Below are 18,796 nucleotides of genomic sequence, written 5' to 3' on the forward strand. Positions count from 1 at the left end.
TAAAACACACACACACACACACACACACACACACACCAAATAAAAAAAATCAAACATAAATCTGCTCAGTAAGGCCACGGCAGACACGAGTTTTGTTCCCCAGGCACCGCAGTTGACGTCAAGCAAAGACTTGAGGACGCTGGTGTCTCCCCTGGGTTCAACCAACCCAAAAGGCAAAAATAAATCACCTGTCAGTGGAAGACAAACAGGCCTGGACTGTTTGCAAAGGCAATGTTTTTTTGCAGTGGATATTTAAGCCCACTTATTCAGTCATTTCAGAACCCGAGTCTCTCTCTTTGTCAGACCCAGGCCCATCAAGCCTGGAACGCCCAATAATTAGGATTGCCGTATTTCAAAAAGTGAAAATCTGGACACAAGTTGTTGAGGGTTTTTTTTTTTTTTTGCGTGTGTGCAAAATCTCCCAAAAAATAACAGTTTTTGAGCTATTCTTAGGGCGATTCTCCACAAACCAACACTTCCGACAGGGGTTGCCGTACATCCAGGTTTTGCCAGACATTTTCAGAGATTTTCGGAAATTCCGCCCAGACGCAATTTCCGACGGAAGGACCCCACATGCATGGGAAATCCCAGACGTATGACAGCCCTACAATAGTGAGGCTTCAGTTTCAAGAGCTGTCCTGGGTCATATTTTGTTTCAGAGACAACAGCTGTAGAATTCCCTCCTATAACCCTGCCCAGGTTCTGATATCTTCCGAGGAAGCCCTACTCTCAGTCCTGCCCCCCGCCCAGGCACACTTGCTGAGGAGGCGGGAGAGGGCCTTCTTGGTGGTGGCTCCCAGGCAACTTTGGAACTCCCTGCCTAGAGAAGCGATTGTCTGTATTTTTTAATAAATCATAGGTGTGTGTGTGTGTGTGTGTGTTTAATTGTTTTTAATTATTGTTTTTCTTTCTATGTTTTCAGCTGTTCTTATTTCATCTGTAAGCCACCTTGAGTCCCTATCAGGGGGAAAGTTTATTTTTATTTTAGTTTATTTATTAGATTTATAAAACTCCCTTCATCCTTAAGATCTCGGGGCAGTTCACAGAATAGGATACGGGATAAAAACAAGTACTGTATTTTTTGTTCCATAGGGCGCACCGGACCATAGGGCGCACCTCATTTTTAGAGGAGGAAACAAGGAAAAAATATTTTTCTGGTTTTCCTCCTCTAAAAGCCCTGGTTTTTTGAGGATCAGCTAAAAGTTTTGCAGCTTTTTTTGCAAAGGGAAAAGCCCTGGTTTTTTGAGGATCAGCTAAAAGTTTTGCAGCTTTTTTTTTTGCAAAGGGGGAAAAGCAAAGCTCCTTTTGCAAAGGGGGAAAAGCAAAGAGGAAAAGCTCTGTTTTTATGGGGTTCATCTCACATTTCTGCAGCTTCTAAAGGAAAGGGAGCTTTTTCTACACTTTCCAGACAGATAATCTAATCAGCCAGTCACATGTCGCTGGGGAAACAAACAACCTCCCTCTGCAGCACATTCAACAATGGAGGCCTGGAGCTGAAAGGGAGCTGGCTAAAAGGGAGCCGGGACTCTTATCTCTCTCCCGATCTCTTGCTGATCAGCTGCTGAGCGGGTCCTTTCAACACCCCCTTTTCTCTTTGTAAAATAAAAATCATGATCCTCTTTTGGCCCCTGGGCAATTCAGCTCCAGGGACCACCATTCGCTCCATAAGACGCACAGATGTTTCCCCTTACTTTTTAGGAGGGAAAAAGTGCGTCTTATGGAGCGAAAAATATGGTAAATAATTAAAAGGTGGGCTATTAATAAATAAATAAATAATCAGGGCTTCTTTTTTCCTGCCGGAACTCACCGGAACTCAGTTCTGGCACCTCTCAGGTGGGCGCCATTGCCAGTATAAGAGAAGAAGGAAGGTGTTCATGGTGAGTTCTGGCACCTCTTTTTCTTATATAGAAAAATAGCAATACAGTCATACCTTGGATCTCGAATGCCCTGGAACTCAGATGTTTTGGCTCCCAAACGCCGCAAAACCGGAAGTGAGTGTTCCAGTTTGCGAATGTTCTTTTGGAAGCCGAACGTCCGACGGGGATTCCGTGGCTTCCGATGGGCTGCAGGAGTTTCCTGCAGCCCATCAGAAGCTGCGCTTTGGTTTCCGAACGTTTTGGAAGTCGAACGGTCTTCCGGAACAGATTCCGTTCGACTTCCAAGGTACGACTGTAATAATAATATTAATAAAAATAATAATATCTCAGTAGTAGGGCACATGCCTTGAATGCAGAAGGCTCCAGTTAGAGCTTCTGGTATTGACAGTTTACAGGATCAGGTGGAAAATAAAGGGAAAGATCCTCCTCTGGCCAAGAATGCCAGAGAGTCACTGCCAGACAGAGCAGACTATATTGAGCTAGACACAGGGGAGTAGCAAGGGGGGGCATAGGGGGCGGACCCCCCCTCGTTCCTTAATGGAGGGGGTGACAAATTATCAAGGAACAATTACTGCCCTACTAGGGCGGTTAATAAAAACTTTTTTTTAAAAAAAATTGCTTGCTCCAAAGGTGTTATCTTACTATACTAGGGATTATATAGCTGTATATGAAATTTCATGCATATCGGTTAATATCTTGACCCTCCTCCACCAAAATAGCTGTTCACTTGGCTGTTTTCCTATGTCGTGAAGGCTGAAATTTCAGTTCAGTGGAGCACTTACTGTTCCCAACCCTAACCCTGCGGAAAGCCATCTAATCAGACTTTAATTTGATTTTGAGATGTTTTTAGGAGGTAATTTCATTATTGTTTGATTTTATACCAATGTGATGTATCTGATGTTAGCCACCGTGAGCCCGACTTTGGCCGGGGAGGGCAGGATATAAATAAAAGTTATTATTATTATTATTACTTGTTATTATTCCTTTGTAAGAAAATATGAAATAACGTAAAACCATTTTTGCATGGGGGGGGGAATCAAAGGGGGGGTGACAAGAAATTTGCCGCACCGGGTACCACCTGACCTTCCTACGCCTCTGGTGGGGGTGACAATTTTTTTTTTTTTGCCCCCAGTACCAATTTACCTTGCTACGCCCCTGGCTAGAAAGCCAAGCGTTTTGATCTCAGATAAAGAAGTTCTGCGAGTTCTGCTGAAATCCACCATTTCAAAGGTGTGCGGAGGCGTCACCAGAGATCAAAGCTGAGAGTCCCATTCTCTGGAGGGAATTAACCGGTGCCTCCAAGCCAACACGATGTCTGCCCTCCCGCACCCGACACAGCCTTGGCTGCCGACATCAAACTCTCCTCCATCAAAGGCTCCGTTGCCAGCAAAACCTCATTAGCCGTCCCTCGAACGCAGAACCTTTGAAGGGATTGTCATTTCCGATGAAAGCGGGCGTCTTTGCAGCTTTGAAACGCCTCCCATTTTCCATGCTTCTTAGTGACGCTTCTGAGCCCCTCTTTCTCTCCAACATCTCTCCCCCCCCCAAAAAAAAACCCACCCCACTTTTTTCTCCGGAAGATGAAAGCAAAACACAACAGGCAAACGGGAGCAAAGAGACAGTTGTGCGTCCTGGTTGTGTGTGGGGGGGGGGGATAAAAAACCCACCCCATAAGTATTTGAAGGCCCTGTTCCGCCTGGAGTCGACCCGACACCTCGAAATCAGAGCGGCAATTTATTATTGGCAACATCAACGCCCCCAGAAGACGCACCGCAGCATCGCTCCAGAAAACACCACCTACTAAGTGGAGCAGCTGCCGCAGCGAAGCGAAAAGGCAGGTGTGAGCAGGAAGAGGATGGATATAGAAATGACTCAGGCAGCTCAGCAAAAATAGAATTTGAAAAATCAAGCGGAACGGTTAGATTTTCTGTTTCTTTAGAAAAGAGGCAGCAGAGGCAGAATTCTTTAGCCCCAAAGAGATTTTTTATAATATTATGCACAGAGGGGAGAAAGGGAAGAGGGAAAAGCTTTTGTCCTTTTCTCGTAACGCTAGGAATTGTGGAGAAACGGATTTGGGGAAGCTTTAGGGCATCTCTCAAAATGCTAAATTTAGTTACAGGTAGGTAGCCGTGTTGGTCTACCATAGTTGAAACAAAATAAAAAAAAAATCCCTTCCAGTAGCATCTTAAGAGACCAACTAAGTTTGTTATTGGTATGAGCTTTCGTGTGCATGCATCTGGTATCTGAAGAAGTGTGCATACACACGAAAGCTCAGACTAATAACAAATTTACCAGTAGTTGGTCTCTAAGCACATCAAAGTGCAAGTAGATAAATAGGTACGGCTCTGGCGGGAAAGTAAATGGCATTTCCGTGCGCGGCTCTGGTTTGCGAGAAGTGGCTTAGTCATGCTGGCCACATGACCCGGAAGCTGTCTGCGGTCAAACGCAGGCTCCCTCGGCCTATAGAATCATAGAATCCTAGAGTTGGAAGAGACCCCAAGGGCCATCCAGTCCAACCCCCTGCCAAGCATGAAACACCATCCAAGCATTCCTGACAGATGGCTGTCAAGACTCCGCTTAAAGACCTCCAAAGAAGGAGACTCCACCACACTCCTTGGCAGCAAATCCCACTGTCCAACAGCTCTTACTGTCAGGAAGTTCTTCCTAATGTTTAGGTGGAATCTTCTTTCTTGTAGTTTGAATCCATTGCCCCGTGTCTGCTTCTCTGGAGCAGCAGAAAACAACCTTTCACCCTCCTCTATATGACATCCTTTTATATATTTGAACGTGGCTATCCTATCACCCCTTAACCTTCTCTTCTCCAGGCTAAACATACCCAGCTCCCTAAGCCGTTCCTCATAAGGCATCGTTTCCAGGCCTTTGACCATTTTGGTTGCCCTCCTCTGGACACGTTCCAACTTGTCAGTATCCTTCTTGAACTGTGGTGCCCAGAACTGGACACAGTATTCCAGGTGAGGTCTGACCAGAGCGGAATACAGTGGTACTATCACTTCCCTTGATCTAGATGCTATACTCCTATTGATGCAGCCCAGAATTGCATTGGCTCTGCTAACTCAGAAATAGAACTTGACCTCAGGATGAGAACAGAAATCGCACGCCAGCGGCACGGCGGCAGCATGAGGCCCAATTAGCTAAAGTGGTACCTCAGGTTAAGAACAGTTTCAGGTTAAGAACAGACCTCCGGAACGAATTAAGTTCTTAACCCGAGGTACCACTGTAATCCGTTCTACCGCAGAACGGCTCCGAAACAGATTGGGTTCCCAACGTCTGACGTTGAAGCAATGACCTGGCTCCTAAGAAGCCACTTTCACTGGTTTGAAGTCACAAGCAACGAGCGAGCGTTCATTATATGTGTAAAAAATTAATTTTTTTTAAAAAAAAAATCTGGTAAGGAAGGGCTAAGGGGAATGAGGCAGGAGGTTTTTCCATATAGAAAGTTACATTTGTTTCTCAACAGTTATATACCAACTAGCTGGCCCGGCCACGCCTTGCTGTGGCTCCCCCCCCTCGCCCCGTTCTCACCTGGTTTCCCACAGCTTATCCCCACGAACTTCCGTGTGTCCCATTTCAGTCTCTCCCCCCCCCCGTTTTCGCCTGGTTTCCCACACGCTATCCCGAAGAACTTAAGCCTGCCTCCTCTCAGTCTTTCCCTCCCGTTTTCGCCTGGTTTCCCACAGCTTATCCTGATGAACTTCTGCCTGCCTCCTCTCAGTCTCCCCCACCCCCTGTTTTTGTCTTCCTCCCACTCACGCGGCGTGATTTGTTCCCCTCCCCTGCACTCTCCGTGGTCACTCCGAAACTGTGTTGATCTCCTGCCTCCCTTCTCTCCGGTTCCCTCCCCCCACACCCCACACCCAGTTTCTCCTGGCTCTCCACAGGTTGTTCTGTTGAACTCCTGTGCTGTGATTTGTTCCGTCACTTCTGCACTCTCATGTCTGTTGCTCACTGTTTTAAAATGGGAATTGGCCGGTTGATTCGGCCCCTCGCCCGCCAGCAGCCTATTGGCTGAGGCGACCTCAAGTTCTGCTCCCCCTCCTGCCCTCTTCTGAAGTCTGTTGTTGTAAAGCATGTGTTCCTTTGACATCCACTGGAGGGCGCTGGTTTTTTCCCACAAATTCCCAGATTTACCTGGGAAAGGCGTGGTATTTTTTGCAACCTAGGTACCTAAGAACCTTCCCATATGTCCAAGGAATGTTGTGTCCAAATTTGAAGGCAACCGGTCAAGCGGTTACAGAGCAAGGCCTTCGCGTCCGCGCACCCATCTTGAACATTTATATATATAGAGAGATTCAAAACTAGTGACTTCACCCAAACATCAATGTTTATAACCCAAATTGCATACAATTTGTGTTTTAAGGCTCCGTCTTATCCAATTCCACCCTCTCTCACGTGTTTCAAGCCCCACTGTGGTCTTCTGCATATGGGCAAAAACTTTCCGTATAGACTAGAAAGGGTTCCCAGTTTTAAAAGCTTTTCTCATCGCACTTCAGGGCTGTTGAATCATGGAAATGTGGGGCTGGAAGCCCAACCCGCTGCCACGCAGGTCTCCCTTACCCGTATCGGTGTCTGCTCACGTCTCGGATCAGTTTTTCGGACAGGTAAGCGCCGATGCGGTCGAGCTTCTCAGGAGCAGAGAGGGCGTAGAAAGTCAGCTTCTCCATGTTGGTTTTCACCAGCCCATCCTGGAAAAAAAGGGAACATGTGTCAGGACTCGAGTCTGCACGGCCGTCTTGATGGGTGTCGGATAAGGACCTCTGCTCAAAGGAGGGATCTACCGTATTTTTCGCTCCATAAGACGCACCTTTTCCCTCCTAAAAAGTAAGGGGAAATATCTGTGCATCTTATGGAGCGAATGGTGGTCCCTGGAGCTGAATTACTCAGGGGCCAAAAGAGAATCGTGCTTTTTATTTTAAAAGAGAAAAGGGGGTGTTGAAAGGACCCCGCTCAGCAGCTGATCAGCAAGAGATCGGGAGAGAGATAAGAGTCCCGGCTCCCTTTCAGCCCCGCCCTCATTTGTTGAATGTGCTGCAGAGGGAGGTTGTTTGTTTCCCCAGCGACATGTGACTGGCTGATTAGATTATCTGTCTGGAAACTGTAGAAAAGGCTCCCTTTCCTTTAGAAGCTGCAGAAATGTGAGTTGAACCCCATAAAAATGGGCCTTTTCCTCTCTGCTTTTCCCCCTTTGCAAAAAAAACAAACAAACTGCAAAACCTTTAGCTGATCCCCCCCAAAACCAGGGTTTTTCCCTTTGCAAAAAAGCTGCAAAACTTTTAGCTGATCCTCAAAAAAACAGGGTTTTTCTCTTTGCAAAAAAGTTGCTAAACTTTTAGCTGATCCTAAAAAAAACAACAGCTTTTAGAGGAGGAAAACCAGGGAAATTTTTTTTCTGGGTTTCCTCTAAAAACGAGGTGCGCCCTATGGTCCGGTGCGCCCTATGGAGCGAAAAATACGGTAGGTAGAAACCGAGGAGCCATTGGCAGGTCACGTGGTACAGCCCAGCCCCTATAAAAGCTCTCCGCTTCAGACCTTTTGTAAGTTTGGGGGCTTACTTTTTTTCTCTCCAACCCCCCCCCCTCCAATCACAAAGTTTGGACATGATGAGCTGAACTGAAGATTAGAAAAAAATAACAAAAAATGAGAAAAACTAGAATTGACAGATTCCTCTATCCTCCTACCATTTGCAATCATGTATCCTTCACTCTTTAAAAAAACAGGATGCATCCCCACCCACCCTCCGGAAAACATAACCCTTAATTTGGCAGCACTTTCGGATCTCTTCCTCCTGTGCTTTGCCTTTCAGTTCAGAAGTCGGGAAGAAAGTTTCAGGGAGATTGGGGGCGGGGGGGGGGGAGAGAAGACATATGGAAGGAGGTGTCAAAACAGCCCTCCCCATTTGGCAATGAGCTGCCTCCTTACTTATCCCGTTTTAAGCTTCTACACCAGGAAGAACCAGCCAGGACTGCAAGACTTTGTGTGGTTGCATGCAGCCCCTCAACACCACAGATTTCATAGGATGGTAGAATTGTAGAGTTAGAAGGGACCTCGGGGGTCATCTAGCCCAACCCCCTACAATGCAGGAATCACACTCAAGGATCCCTGGCAGGTGGCCACCCGACCACTGCTTGAAAAACATCCTGGGCCGTGTCCAGAAAGTGGTGGTGGGGGATGAGTGTTCAGACCCCTGGGCTCTCACTTGTGGGGTGCCTCAGGGTTCCGTCCTCTCCCCCATGCTTTTTAATATCTATATGAAGCCGCTGGGAGACATCATCAGGGGGTTTGGGCTGGGTGTCCATCAGTATGCGGATGATACCCAGCTCTACCTCTCTTCCAAATCAGAACCAGTGAAGGCGGTGAAGGTCCTGTGTGAGTGCCTGGAGGATGGATGGCGGCTAACGGATTGAGGTTGAATCCTGACAAGACAGAAGTACTGTTTTTGGGGGACAGGGGGTGGGCTGGTATGGAGGACTCCCTGGTCCTGAATGGTGTAACTGTGCCCCTAAAGGAGCAGGTGCGCAGCCTGGGAGTCATTTTGGACTCAGAGCTGTCCATGGAGGCGCAGGTCCATTCTGTGTCCAGGGCAGCTGTCTACCAGCTCCATCTGGTACGCAGGATGAGACCCTACCTGCCCGCGGACTGTCTTGCCAGAGTGGTGCATGCTCTAGTTATCTCCCGCTTGGACTACTGCAATGCGCTCTACGTGGGGCTACCTTTGAAGGTGACCTGGAAACTGCAATTAATCCAGAATGCGGCAGCTAGACTGGTGACTGGGAGCGGCCGCCGGGACCATATAACACTGGTCCTGAGAGATCTGCATTGACTCCCAGTACGTTTCCGAGCACAATTCAAAGTGTTGGTGCTGACCTTGAAAGCCCTAAATGGCCTCGGCCCAGTCTACCTGAAGGAGCGTCTCCACCCCCATCGTTCAGCCAGGACACAGAGGTCCAGCGCCGAGGGCCTTCTGGCGGTTCCCTCGCTGTGAGAAGCAAAGCTACAGGGAACCAGGCAGAGGGCCTTCTTGGTAGTGGCGCCTGCCCTGTGGAACATCCTCCCATCAGAGGTCAAAGAGATAAGCAACTACTTGACATTCAGAAAATATCATCATCATCATCATCATCCTCCAAGTCTATAACCTTCTGAGAGAGTCCATTCCACTGTCAAACAACTGTCACCACCAGAAAGTTCTTCATAAGGTTGTTGGAATATCCTTTATTGTCATCTGACCTCATTGGATTGGGTCCAACCCCACAGAGCACCAGAAAGCAAGTTTGCTCCCTCTTCCATGTGACAGCCTTTGAGATATTGGAAGATGGCTCTCTCTCCTCTCAGTCTCCTCTTTTCCAGTCTAAAACATAGCTAACTCCTTCAACCATTCCTCATCAGGCTTGCATCACCAGTTCCCTCAAGTGTTCCTTGTAAGGATCGGTTTCCAGACCCTTTGGCTGGCTTTGGTTGGGGAAACACGATGATTTCTGCTTTAGGGAACAACCCTTATTCACGCATCATCAGAGGCAAATCCCTGATGAACCCTATGAGGTTTACTTCCATGGGCCAAACTAAACACAACATTGATTGGTTAGTTTGCCCTTAAAGGTAAAGGTAGCCCTGACCGTAAAGTCCAGTTGCGGACGACTCTGGGGTTGCGGCGCTCATCTCACTCTATAGGCGAAGGGAGCCGGCGTTTGACCGCAGACAGCTTCCGGGTCATGTGGCCAGCATGACTAAGCCGCTTCTGGCAAACCAGAGCAGCGCACGGAAACGCCATTTACCTTCCCGGCGGAGCGGTACCTATTTATCTACTTGCACTTTGACGTGCTTTCAAACTGCTAGGTTGGCAGGAGCAGGGACCGAGCAGCGGGAGCACACTCTGTCGCAGGGATTCAAACCGCCAACCTTCTGATCGGCAAGCCCTAGGCTCAGTGGTTTAGACCACAGCGCCACCTGCGTCCCTGTTAGTTTGCCCTTAAGTGCCAATTATTTCATGCAGGTCCCAGCTTGGGACCCGCATTGCAGGGGGTTGGACTTGATGTCCTTTGGAGTCCCTTCCAGCTTTACAATTCTATGATTCTACGGCCACAGTAGGGGGCAATAGGATAATGTCCTCTTCAATGCTACCCCAGGGCTCTGTTCTGGACTGTACTCTCTCCTGACCCGCTCCACACAGGCAACGACTGCAACTAGAATCCTCCCCTCAAGGGGAAGCAATGAGATCTGCATCACTTGCGGCCCAGCCCAGGAAATTTGCACCGATCAGGCTGCCCTTTGTAGTATTCATCTTGACTTAAAGAATTTGGATGCTTTGTGCAGAATCTGCATTCCTGGGAGGGCGAGGAGGGAAGGATGTCAACACACACACAAAAACACACACACAACAACAACTCTGAGTTTATCCGCAGAGAAGGGGCTGAGCAGAGGAGGCTTGTTTACCTCTGGGTCCTCGGGGAAAATGTTGTCAACCAGCCTCTTGTAACGGGGGCGCAAAGCTCCACAACAGCCGCAGACACCTGGAAGAGAAGGGGAGACCATGAGGACGTCAGAAAGAGGCTGCTGGATCCGGCCAATGGCCCACCTAGCCCAGCCTCCTGTTCTCACAGCAGCCAACCAGTTGCCAGTGAGGAACCAGCAAGCAGGATTCGAACACAAGAGCCCTCTCCCCTCTGCAGTTTCCAGCAGCTGGTCTCCAGAAGCATTGCTGCCTCAAACTGTGGAAGAAGATCATAGCCATCCACAGCCCTCTCCTCCTCCACGAATTTCTCCATCTTTCTTTTAATGCCATCTAGGTTGATGGCCTGAGACCTTTGGGTATAGGGCGGTATAGAAAATAAAATTAATAAGAATAAAATAAATAATGGCCATCCCTGCTTACTGCGGGAGGGAGTTCGCTACATGTTTCAAGAAGGACTTTGTTTCGAATCCTGCTTGCAGGTTTCCCCTAAGAGCTTCATTGAGATTCATTCCCCATGTGCAGTCATGGGATTATTGTCTATCACATGACTGGGTATGTGTTTTGACTCCACAGGAATGGGATGTGGTGTAGACAGGATGTTTGTCTTACTGTTTCCTGAAGTGGGACTATTGTCCTTTGTTCTTTCTCTTTGCCGTCTGATGATATAGAGAGAGGGAGCCATGTTGGAGAGCTCTGTGTGTGTTTATATGTAAATAAAGCAGATTAGCCTACATGCTGAGTTGCTGAGTTCTGTTACGCAACTGCGCAAACCTCTGCGGATCCCTAAGTGTGCTGGTGTCTACTGGCATCAGTCGCTGTGATGTTCGGGCTGAGGAATGCTTTAGAAGCTCCCGAACGATCGCCCAGGAGGAAAGAAAATGCCAGTCGGGGATGTGTCTCTGTCAGGGTTCTTCTTGTGAGTAGGCCATTTCCTGACAGAGCCACCTGGCTGACAGGATGTTGGACTAGGTGTGGCACTCGCCTGATCCGTTCTCAAGTCCCAGGCTGGGCTGAGGTGGGGAGCAGAGGAGGAAGAAATTTCAGGGACAGCCACCCCAGGCAGAGAAATGCAATCCTCGCTCCAGACAAGGCAGAACAAATTCTCTTTATCGGCTGGAGGCGATGATTCACAGGAGCAGAAAAAGCCCGGGCAACATTTCGCGAGCGAGGAGGCAAGGAAAGGGATGGCGCCTTCATCACTCAGAACGAGACCAGATGTAGCCCTAGGAGAAGAGGCTGGAGGGAGTCATTTGATAGCGGCAGAGAGAGGCCTTCGATTTTTTTTCTTTGCTGCGGTGTATTTCGCGACCTTGTGCAGGCAAGCCCTGAGCTACCCAGTTTTGCTTGTCGCCTCCTCTCCTTGGGCTTTCTGAGTGCGTGTCCGCCGGGCAGCAGAGGAAACTGCAGATTGTCTCCCTGTCTGTAACAGCAGGGGGTAAGGAATCGATTAATTTGCAGGACAAGACAAGCGGGGGCCGCTGCCAATGTAGGGTAGAACGCTGCAGGATTATAGGGCTTTTATCTCCCATGCTGTGCCACCGCACCCTATCTCGGTCACACTCTGTGCCACACGCTCCATCCCATTCAGTGCAGCTTGCTCAGCCAGGGAGATGCAGAGTTCCCCAAATCATGGCTGAACCCCGCAGGCGGGGAGAGAAAACGGGAGCCTGAGCTGATCTCCGTTCTCTCAAATAAGCAGCTTCACAGCCAGTGGCGTAGCGTGGGTTGCCAGAGCCCGGGTCAAGGCACAAAAGGAGGGGCATCACCTGTGGCTGCCTGCTCCCATACAGGGGCCTGGGCTGGGGGCTCTGCAGTGGCCCTGAGGCAGGAGGGGGCTGAAGGGGCTGCCTGGCACAGCAGTGACCTGGCACACATGATGGCGGGATCAGCCATGGCGTGAGAAGTTTGTAGCACATGGTGCCTGTGAGCAAATGGTGTGGAGCTGAGGCGTTGAAGGGGGTAGGCAGTGCGAGGAGGCACTGCCCCGGAAGGAGAGGACCTGGTCAGCTGTCCACCCCACCTGGCTGCCTGAGAGATGCTCATGCTGTGCATTCTGCTTGCTGCTGGGCCAGGAAAGGAAGCCACCTCCCTCCTAGTCTTGACACACCTTCAGAACCACTGTGGCCCAGTGGTGTAACATGGGTTGCGCTCTTCAGAATTTTGCGCCCGAGGCAATCGCCCCTGCAACCCCCTGCCAACGCTACGCCACTGTCCACAGCCACTCCTCGAAGCACGCAAACTTCAGCCCGGGGGTGGGGAATTTTTTTCATCAATGAAAGAGCAGCATTCTTTTCCGGGTGACCTTGCAGGGGCCACGTGGCAGAGCTGGGCAGGGCCAGGGGCAAAAGTGGGCGGAGCAACACACACAAATTTCACCATTGCAAAGCAAGGTCACTTATTTCAAGGGCAAATTCCAGCCAGGCAAAGACATTCAAGGAGGATGAAGATCGGGGCGTGGCCTGGAGAGAGTTCCAGGGGCCAGGCAGAGAAGCCTAGAGGGCCGACCCTGAGGTTTCCCACACCAGCAAAAATTAGCCTTTCCCTCCTATTTCTCCAGTGCAACATCCCAGGAAACGAGGAGGGCCAGGTTACGTTGGGTACCAGAAGTGGCAATAATAATTTAATAATAATAATTTTATTACCGGTATTTACACTGTGCCCATCTGTCTGGGTTTCCCCAGGCACTTTGGACGGCTTACAGCGTATGTAAATCTCTCAAGCACCCCTCTTTTCAACCCTCTAAGTCAGGGGTGGCTAACCTGTGCCCCTCCAGACATTTGTCAGGCTGCTATTCCATCAGCCCCTGTTGGCACAGCTAACACCAGGGCCTGGTGGGAGTTGCAGTCCCAGCAAAACCTCTGGAGGACCACAGATGGTCTCCGAGCTCTGTTCTAATTCCCTCTTCCCTTCAGGTCATGGCCTCATATAGCACAGAGTGGGCTTGAGTCCATTGAAATGGGTGGTTTTAAGGAGGTTTGAGTCCTCCGCATTGAACTGCAGCCTCTGCAATTGCTGTCGCCTGGTTCAAAAAACCCCCACCCCCAATGATTGATCGGCACAATTCCTCTAAACTGCTCCCCCTGCCTCTGGCTGCTTCCTCAAAGTGAGCAATTGATTATTGTCCTTCAACACGAAGTGTCTTGCAGCTAACCTCCTAATGAATTCTCCATTCCTATCCGCAACAAATCTCGCCTCTCATGATCTCCTAAAGCCTCCTCATTATCACAGATGCCAGACTAACGTTCAGTTGATCCCATTTCTAATGTGAAAACATGATGAGCTCTCTTGCAGGGCTCCAGAAATTCAGGTCCGAATGCACTGAGCTGGGATAGCTCAGTTGGTAGACCGTGAGATTATTAATCTCAGGGACGTGGGTCTGAGCCCCATGTTGGGTGGAAGATCCCTCCTTTGCAAGGGGTTGGACTAGATGACCCTCGGGATCCCTTCCAACTCTACAATTCTATCATGCATCAGATCTACTTGCTCAGAACAAATCCCACTGATTCAGCCGGAATCACTCCCAGATGTGTGTGCAAAAAGATTATTATCGTTATTATTGCTCGAGGCAGTTTATGCAGATTAAAACAAGACAGACCAAACGCTAAGAGCCCAACACATACAGAGGATGGTCGTTAAAAAGCGATCAAGCTAAATCAATATGGCTAACCTGACCAAAAAGACTCACCCACCCGACTCACGCAGGAAACCAAAGACCACCACAGCCAACCACAAATGAACAATCACACCCTACGCCAACCCCGACCTCTCTCACCACCAAAGGAACACAAGCGAACAACAGAGAACCTGCACAAATGACGCTGACACCAAGCCCTACATATATTAAGTAAAATAGAAACATCATCACCCCACCGCACCCACCTCTTTCCCTCTTTTCCTCCTAATGTCTCAACAAACGAAACTGGTGTGTAAAAATGTTACATGGGAAAAATATGAGAAAGACATTGCACTACCTTTGTAAATCAAGAAAATCTTTAATAATAATAATAATAATAATAATAATAATACGTTTCCGAGCACAATTCAATGTGTTGGTGTTGACCTTTAAAGCCCTAAATGGCCTCAGTCCTGTATACCTGAAGGAGCGTCTCCACCCCCATCATTCAGCCCAGATACTGAGATCCAGCGCCGAGGGCCTTCTGTCAGTTCCCTCACTGCGAGAAGCAAAACTACAGGGAACCAGGCAGAGGACCTTCTTGGTAGTGGCACCCGCCCTGTGGAACGCCCTCCCATCAGGGATCAGAGAGATAAGCAACTTCCTGTCATTTAGAAAATACCTGAAGGCAGCCCTGTTTAGGGAAGTTTTTAATTTGTGACTTTGTATTGTATTTTGGTGTTTGTTGGAGGCCGCCCAGAGTGGCCGGGGAGACCCAGCCAGATGGGCGGGGTATAAATAATAAATTATTATTATTATTATTATTATTATTATTATTATTATTATTATTAGCAATCAAGCTCTAATGGAATTAAATCAATACAAAAACCAAATCTGTTAAAATGCAGAGTTCACCTTCTCCAAGGAGGGGTCCCTGCCAGTCTCTCCTAGGGATAGAGGCTCCTCCTCAGCTGCTGTTCTGGGGTGTCCCTGAGTTTCTAAGGGGCCAGATCCTCCACGGAAGAGGAGTTACCTGGCAGCAGGATGACATGGTGCCAATATGGACTCTCCTCCACTGGAGAGTTTTAAACCAGAGGTTGGGTGGCCATCTGTCATGGATGATTTACCTGAGATTCCTGCATTGCAGGGGGTTGGACTGGATGACCCTCGGGGGTCCCTTCCAACTCTATGATTCTACGAATACAGTCGTACCTCGGGTTACGTACGCTCCCATGCACAGAGCATTTTTCGCAGTTTTTTCGGGGGTTTTCCGTCTGTGCGTGTGCAGAACGAATTGTTCGGGTTACGTACTGTAACCCGGAATGGATTAAGTACATAACCCGGGGTACCACTATATATGATTGGGCAAAAAGGGAGAGAGAGAGAGAGAGAGAGAGAGAGAGAGAGAGAGAGAGAGAGAACTTCACACAGCAGCCCAGAGAGATTCTCCTGCGAGATCTGCCAGCCCCCTCACACATTCGCACCTTCAGACACTTCAACATGCAGCCAAGGCTCTCCACCCACCCTTCACCGGAGGCAGATTCATTTTAAATCCCCCAGTCTCACTCCCTGGATCCCTGCGGCCTCCGCCTGAAATTTGCGCCAGAAATGAATGATGCAAGAGCCTTTTATTCCTCTCCTCCTCTGCCCCATCAAAAGCACAGGCAACTCACTGAGTTGAACCCCTGCGGGGAGGGGGGGTGGAAGGAGCTGTAGCCCCTGCCTTGTGGGGTAACATGCCAGGCTGGGGGGGTGAGGGGGTGATGGAGGCTGACAGATGGCTTTATTCCTTCCTCCGAGGGGCAGGGAAGGATTCTCCCAAGGTGGGGGGAAGAAAGGAGGAGAATGAAGCGGGAGAAGAGACTGGCGCCTTGCCAAGGAGAATATTTGCATAACAAGACCTAGGCTTTCATCTCATCCTTGCCGTGTTCAGCACACTTTGCAAACATTAACTGATTAATCTTCACAACACGGCCCCTCCCTCCCTGAGCTAAACATCCCCCTTTCTTTAAATGAATAAAAAAATACAGCTGGGTGAAAAAGAAACTTATTGCAGGAAAGCTTTGCTCCATCGATTGCTTTGCCAGGTCAGACTAAAGTTCTGCCCAGCCCAGGATCCTGATCTCCAAACAGGGGCTTCCAGGAAACTCACCGATGAAGAGCAAAGGGTTTCTCAAGCTACACTGCCTCTGAAGCTGGAGGCTCCATTCTTAGCGATCACAGGACATAAGGAGAGCCTGCTGGATCAGGCCAATGGCCCATCAAGCCCGGCATCCCCTTCCAACAGTGGCTGACCGGATGCCTGCGGGGAAACCCACAAGCAGGATTTGAACACAAGAGCCCTCCCCCCTCCCATGGCTTCCAGCAACTGGTCATCCAACAATAGCCCTCTCTTCCTCCATGAATCTGTGTGGTCCTCTTTTAGGTTGGTGGCCATCGCTGCCTCCTGTGGGAAGGAGTTCCATAGGTTAACTATGTGCTCTGTGGAAAAAAAATACTTTTTGAAATCTGTCCTAAAGCATCCAAAAAATTGTTCTGTGCCAAGTGTGAATCCAAGTCTCTCAACCTCGTCCCCCACCCCGCCCCTGAAAAGCGGGCAAGAATAACAGACCCTGTTGGACTGTAATAAGGGCTACTCAAGCAGCTCATTTAATTCTAAATTTAGCAGATGTACCATAAGTGGCAGCTGCTACCACAAAAACCTCAGGACGCGTTTTCTTAAACTGGCTCAAACACGGGTCCACCAGCAACTTTGACAAAGCGCAGGAGTTACCCCAAAGCAACACACTGCGGTTCCTCCGGATATTAGCCAGAATAGCAGTGCAACCTGCCAACCAGTGCCAGATTTACATATAAGCTAAAAAAGATATAGCTTAGGGCCCCACTCTCTTGGGCCCCCCAAAAAAACTTAAAAAAACTGGATGTACATTTCCAAAATATAAGATGAAACACAAATAAAATAAAACCTATATACAGCAGCCGTGTTTTGTGTTGTGTAGGCTCCTATGATGTAAGTCATGGCCCCCGCCTGCTAGCCTGCTCCCTAAAATATCACTGGTTTGCTCCTTTCTATATATAGGGTCCCTACATTCTGCAAGGACTGGTTGCACAGCAACATGTGCAAATGGCTTTAAGTACCTATGAGGTCCATTGGTTAGAGCAGGGTGCTGATAATGCCAAGGTTGCAGGTTCGATCCCCTTATGGGACAGCTGCATATTTCTGCATTGCAGGGGGTTGGACTAGATCAGGCATAGGCAACCTTTGGCTCTCCAGATGTTTTGGACTACATTTCCCATCATCCATGACCACTGGTCCTGTTAGCTAGGGATCATGGGAGTTGTAGGCCAAAACATCTGGAGAGCCGAAGGTTGCCTATGCCTGGACTAGATGATCCCGCAAGGTCCCTTCCAATTCTATTCCAATTCTATGATTCTATAAAATGCACTCGTGGCAACTGCAGAGACCTGGGCATCCAGGCTCAGAGCTGAGTCCAGAAAATACAAAATCCCCGTTCTGCTTTCCAAACTACACAGAGCCCTTCTGTCCCGTCTGCACGAAGTTCACCCTCATCCAGTCCGTTACCGATGAACAGGAGCGGGGCAAGACCCACCCCCGGAGAATCGTGCCCGCCACGCACCTTTTGGCATCCCTTGCCCGTGCCCGAGAAAAAGTGTCCCCAACCTGCGGCAGGCGCGCGCGCTCTCTCCCAGCGAAGCGAAGCGACACTGAGCGCTGCAACGAAACAATTTCTAAAAAGCAAAACCCGGGAGGAGAAGGCGAAGGGAATCTATGCAAAAGAAGGACCCCCCCCCCCAAAAAAAAGAAATTCAGCGCAGCATTTCCAGCCTCCCAGCCCCGGTTTACTTGCGGCCTCCATCTGCTCAGGCGGGATCATGAATCGAGCGAAGGCGAAGTCCAGCCCTTTGTCTCCGTGACAAAGACTTGAGCCAACTCGAGATGGAGACGGAAGAAGAGCCGTCAGCAAGCCCGGCCCAGCCCAGCCCAGCCCAGGCTGTGATACGCTGTGCCAAGAGCCGGCAAGACCACAGCCGGCGGCCGATGCTCGCTTGCAACTTGCAAGGGACTCTCGCCTCCCGGTTGGGTCTCTTGCTTCCAACAGCATCCGGCAGGGAAAAGCTTTTATCCATACCAGGCTCACGCACACTTCGGCTGTCCTATGCCAAATCTCCACAACTTTAGCCAACCCCCCCCCCAAAAAAAAACTTTTGTGTCCAGATTTTCTGTCTTCTAGTCTCTCTCTCTCTCCAGTTACAGGTAGGTAGCCCTGTTGGTCTGCCATAGTCAAAACAAAATAAAAAATTCCTTCCAGTAGCACCTTAGAGACCAACTAAGTTTGTTCTTGGTATGAGCTTCCGTGTGCATGCACACTTCTTCGAAGTATCTCTCCAGTGTGGTGTAGTGGTTAAGAGCAGTAGACTCGTAATCTGGTGAACAGGATTTGTGTCTCCGCTCCTCCACATGCAGCTGCTGGGTGACCTTGGGCTAGTCACACTTCTCTGAAGTCTCTCAGCCCCACTCACCTCACACAATGTTTGTTGTGGGGGAGGAAGAAGGGAAAGGAGAATGTGAGCCACTTTGAGACTCCTTCGGGTAGGGATAAAGCGGGATATCAAATCCAAACTCCTCCTCCTCCTCCTCCTCCTCCTCCTCCTCCTCTTCTTCTTCTTCTTCTTCTTCTTCTTCTTCTTTGTCTTTGTCTTCTCTCTCTATCTCTCTCTCTGCCAAGATTCAGGTAGGTAGCCATGTTGGTCTGATGCAGTCGAAATATATATATATATATATATATATATATATATATATATATATATATATATATATAT

At 49.1% G+C, this 18,796-nt stretch overlaps 1 protein-coding gene across 6 annotated transcripts in view; it reads right to left on the reverse strand.

Annotated features, from left to right (window-relative positions):
* Positions 1–18,796, reverse strand: part of EFR3B (EFR3 homolog B) — a 115,082-nt gene that overhangs the window by 40,919 nt on the left and 55,367 nt on the right. For 4 of the 6 annotated variants that reach the window (XM_033145221.1, XM_033145218.1, XM_033145216.1 and 1 more), the window contains exons 2-3: positions 10,323–10,399; positions 6,453–6,580 (exon numbers count right to left, since the gene is read on the reverse strand). In XM_033145221.1, the coding sequence (XP_033001112.1) occupies positions 6,453–6,580; positions 10,323–10,399 (205 nt within the window). Of the gene's footprint in view, positions 1–6,452; positions 6,581–10,322; positions 10,400–17,801; positions 17,888–18,796 lie in introns of those variants that run through there. The other 2 variants (XM_033145222.1, XM_033145219.1) reach the window with 2 other exon arrangements.

This window comes from Lacerta agilis, chromosome 3 (genome assembly GCF_009819535.1).
Source record: "Lacerta agilis isolate rLacAgi1 chromosome 3, rLacAgi1.pri, whole genome shotgun sequence".
In the NCBI taxonomy this organism is placed as follows: domain Eukaryota; kingdom Metazoa; phylum Chordata; class Lepidosauria; order Squamata; family Lacertidae; genus Lacerta; species Lacerta agilis.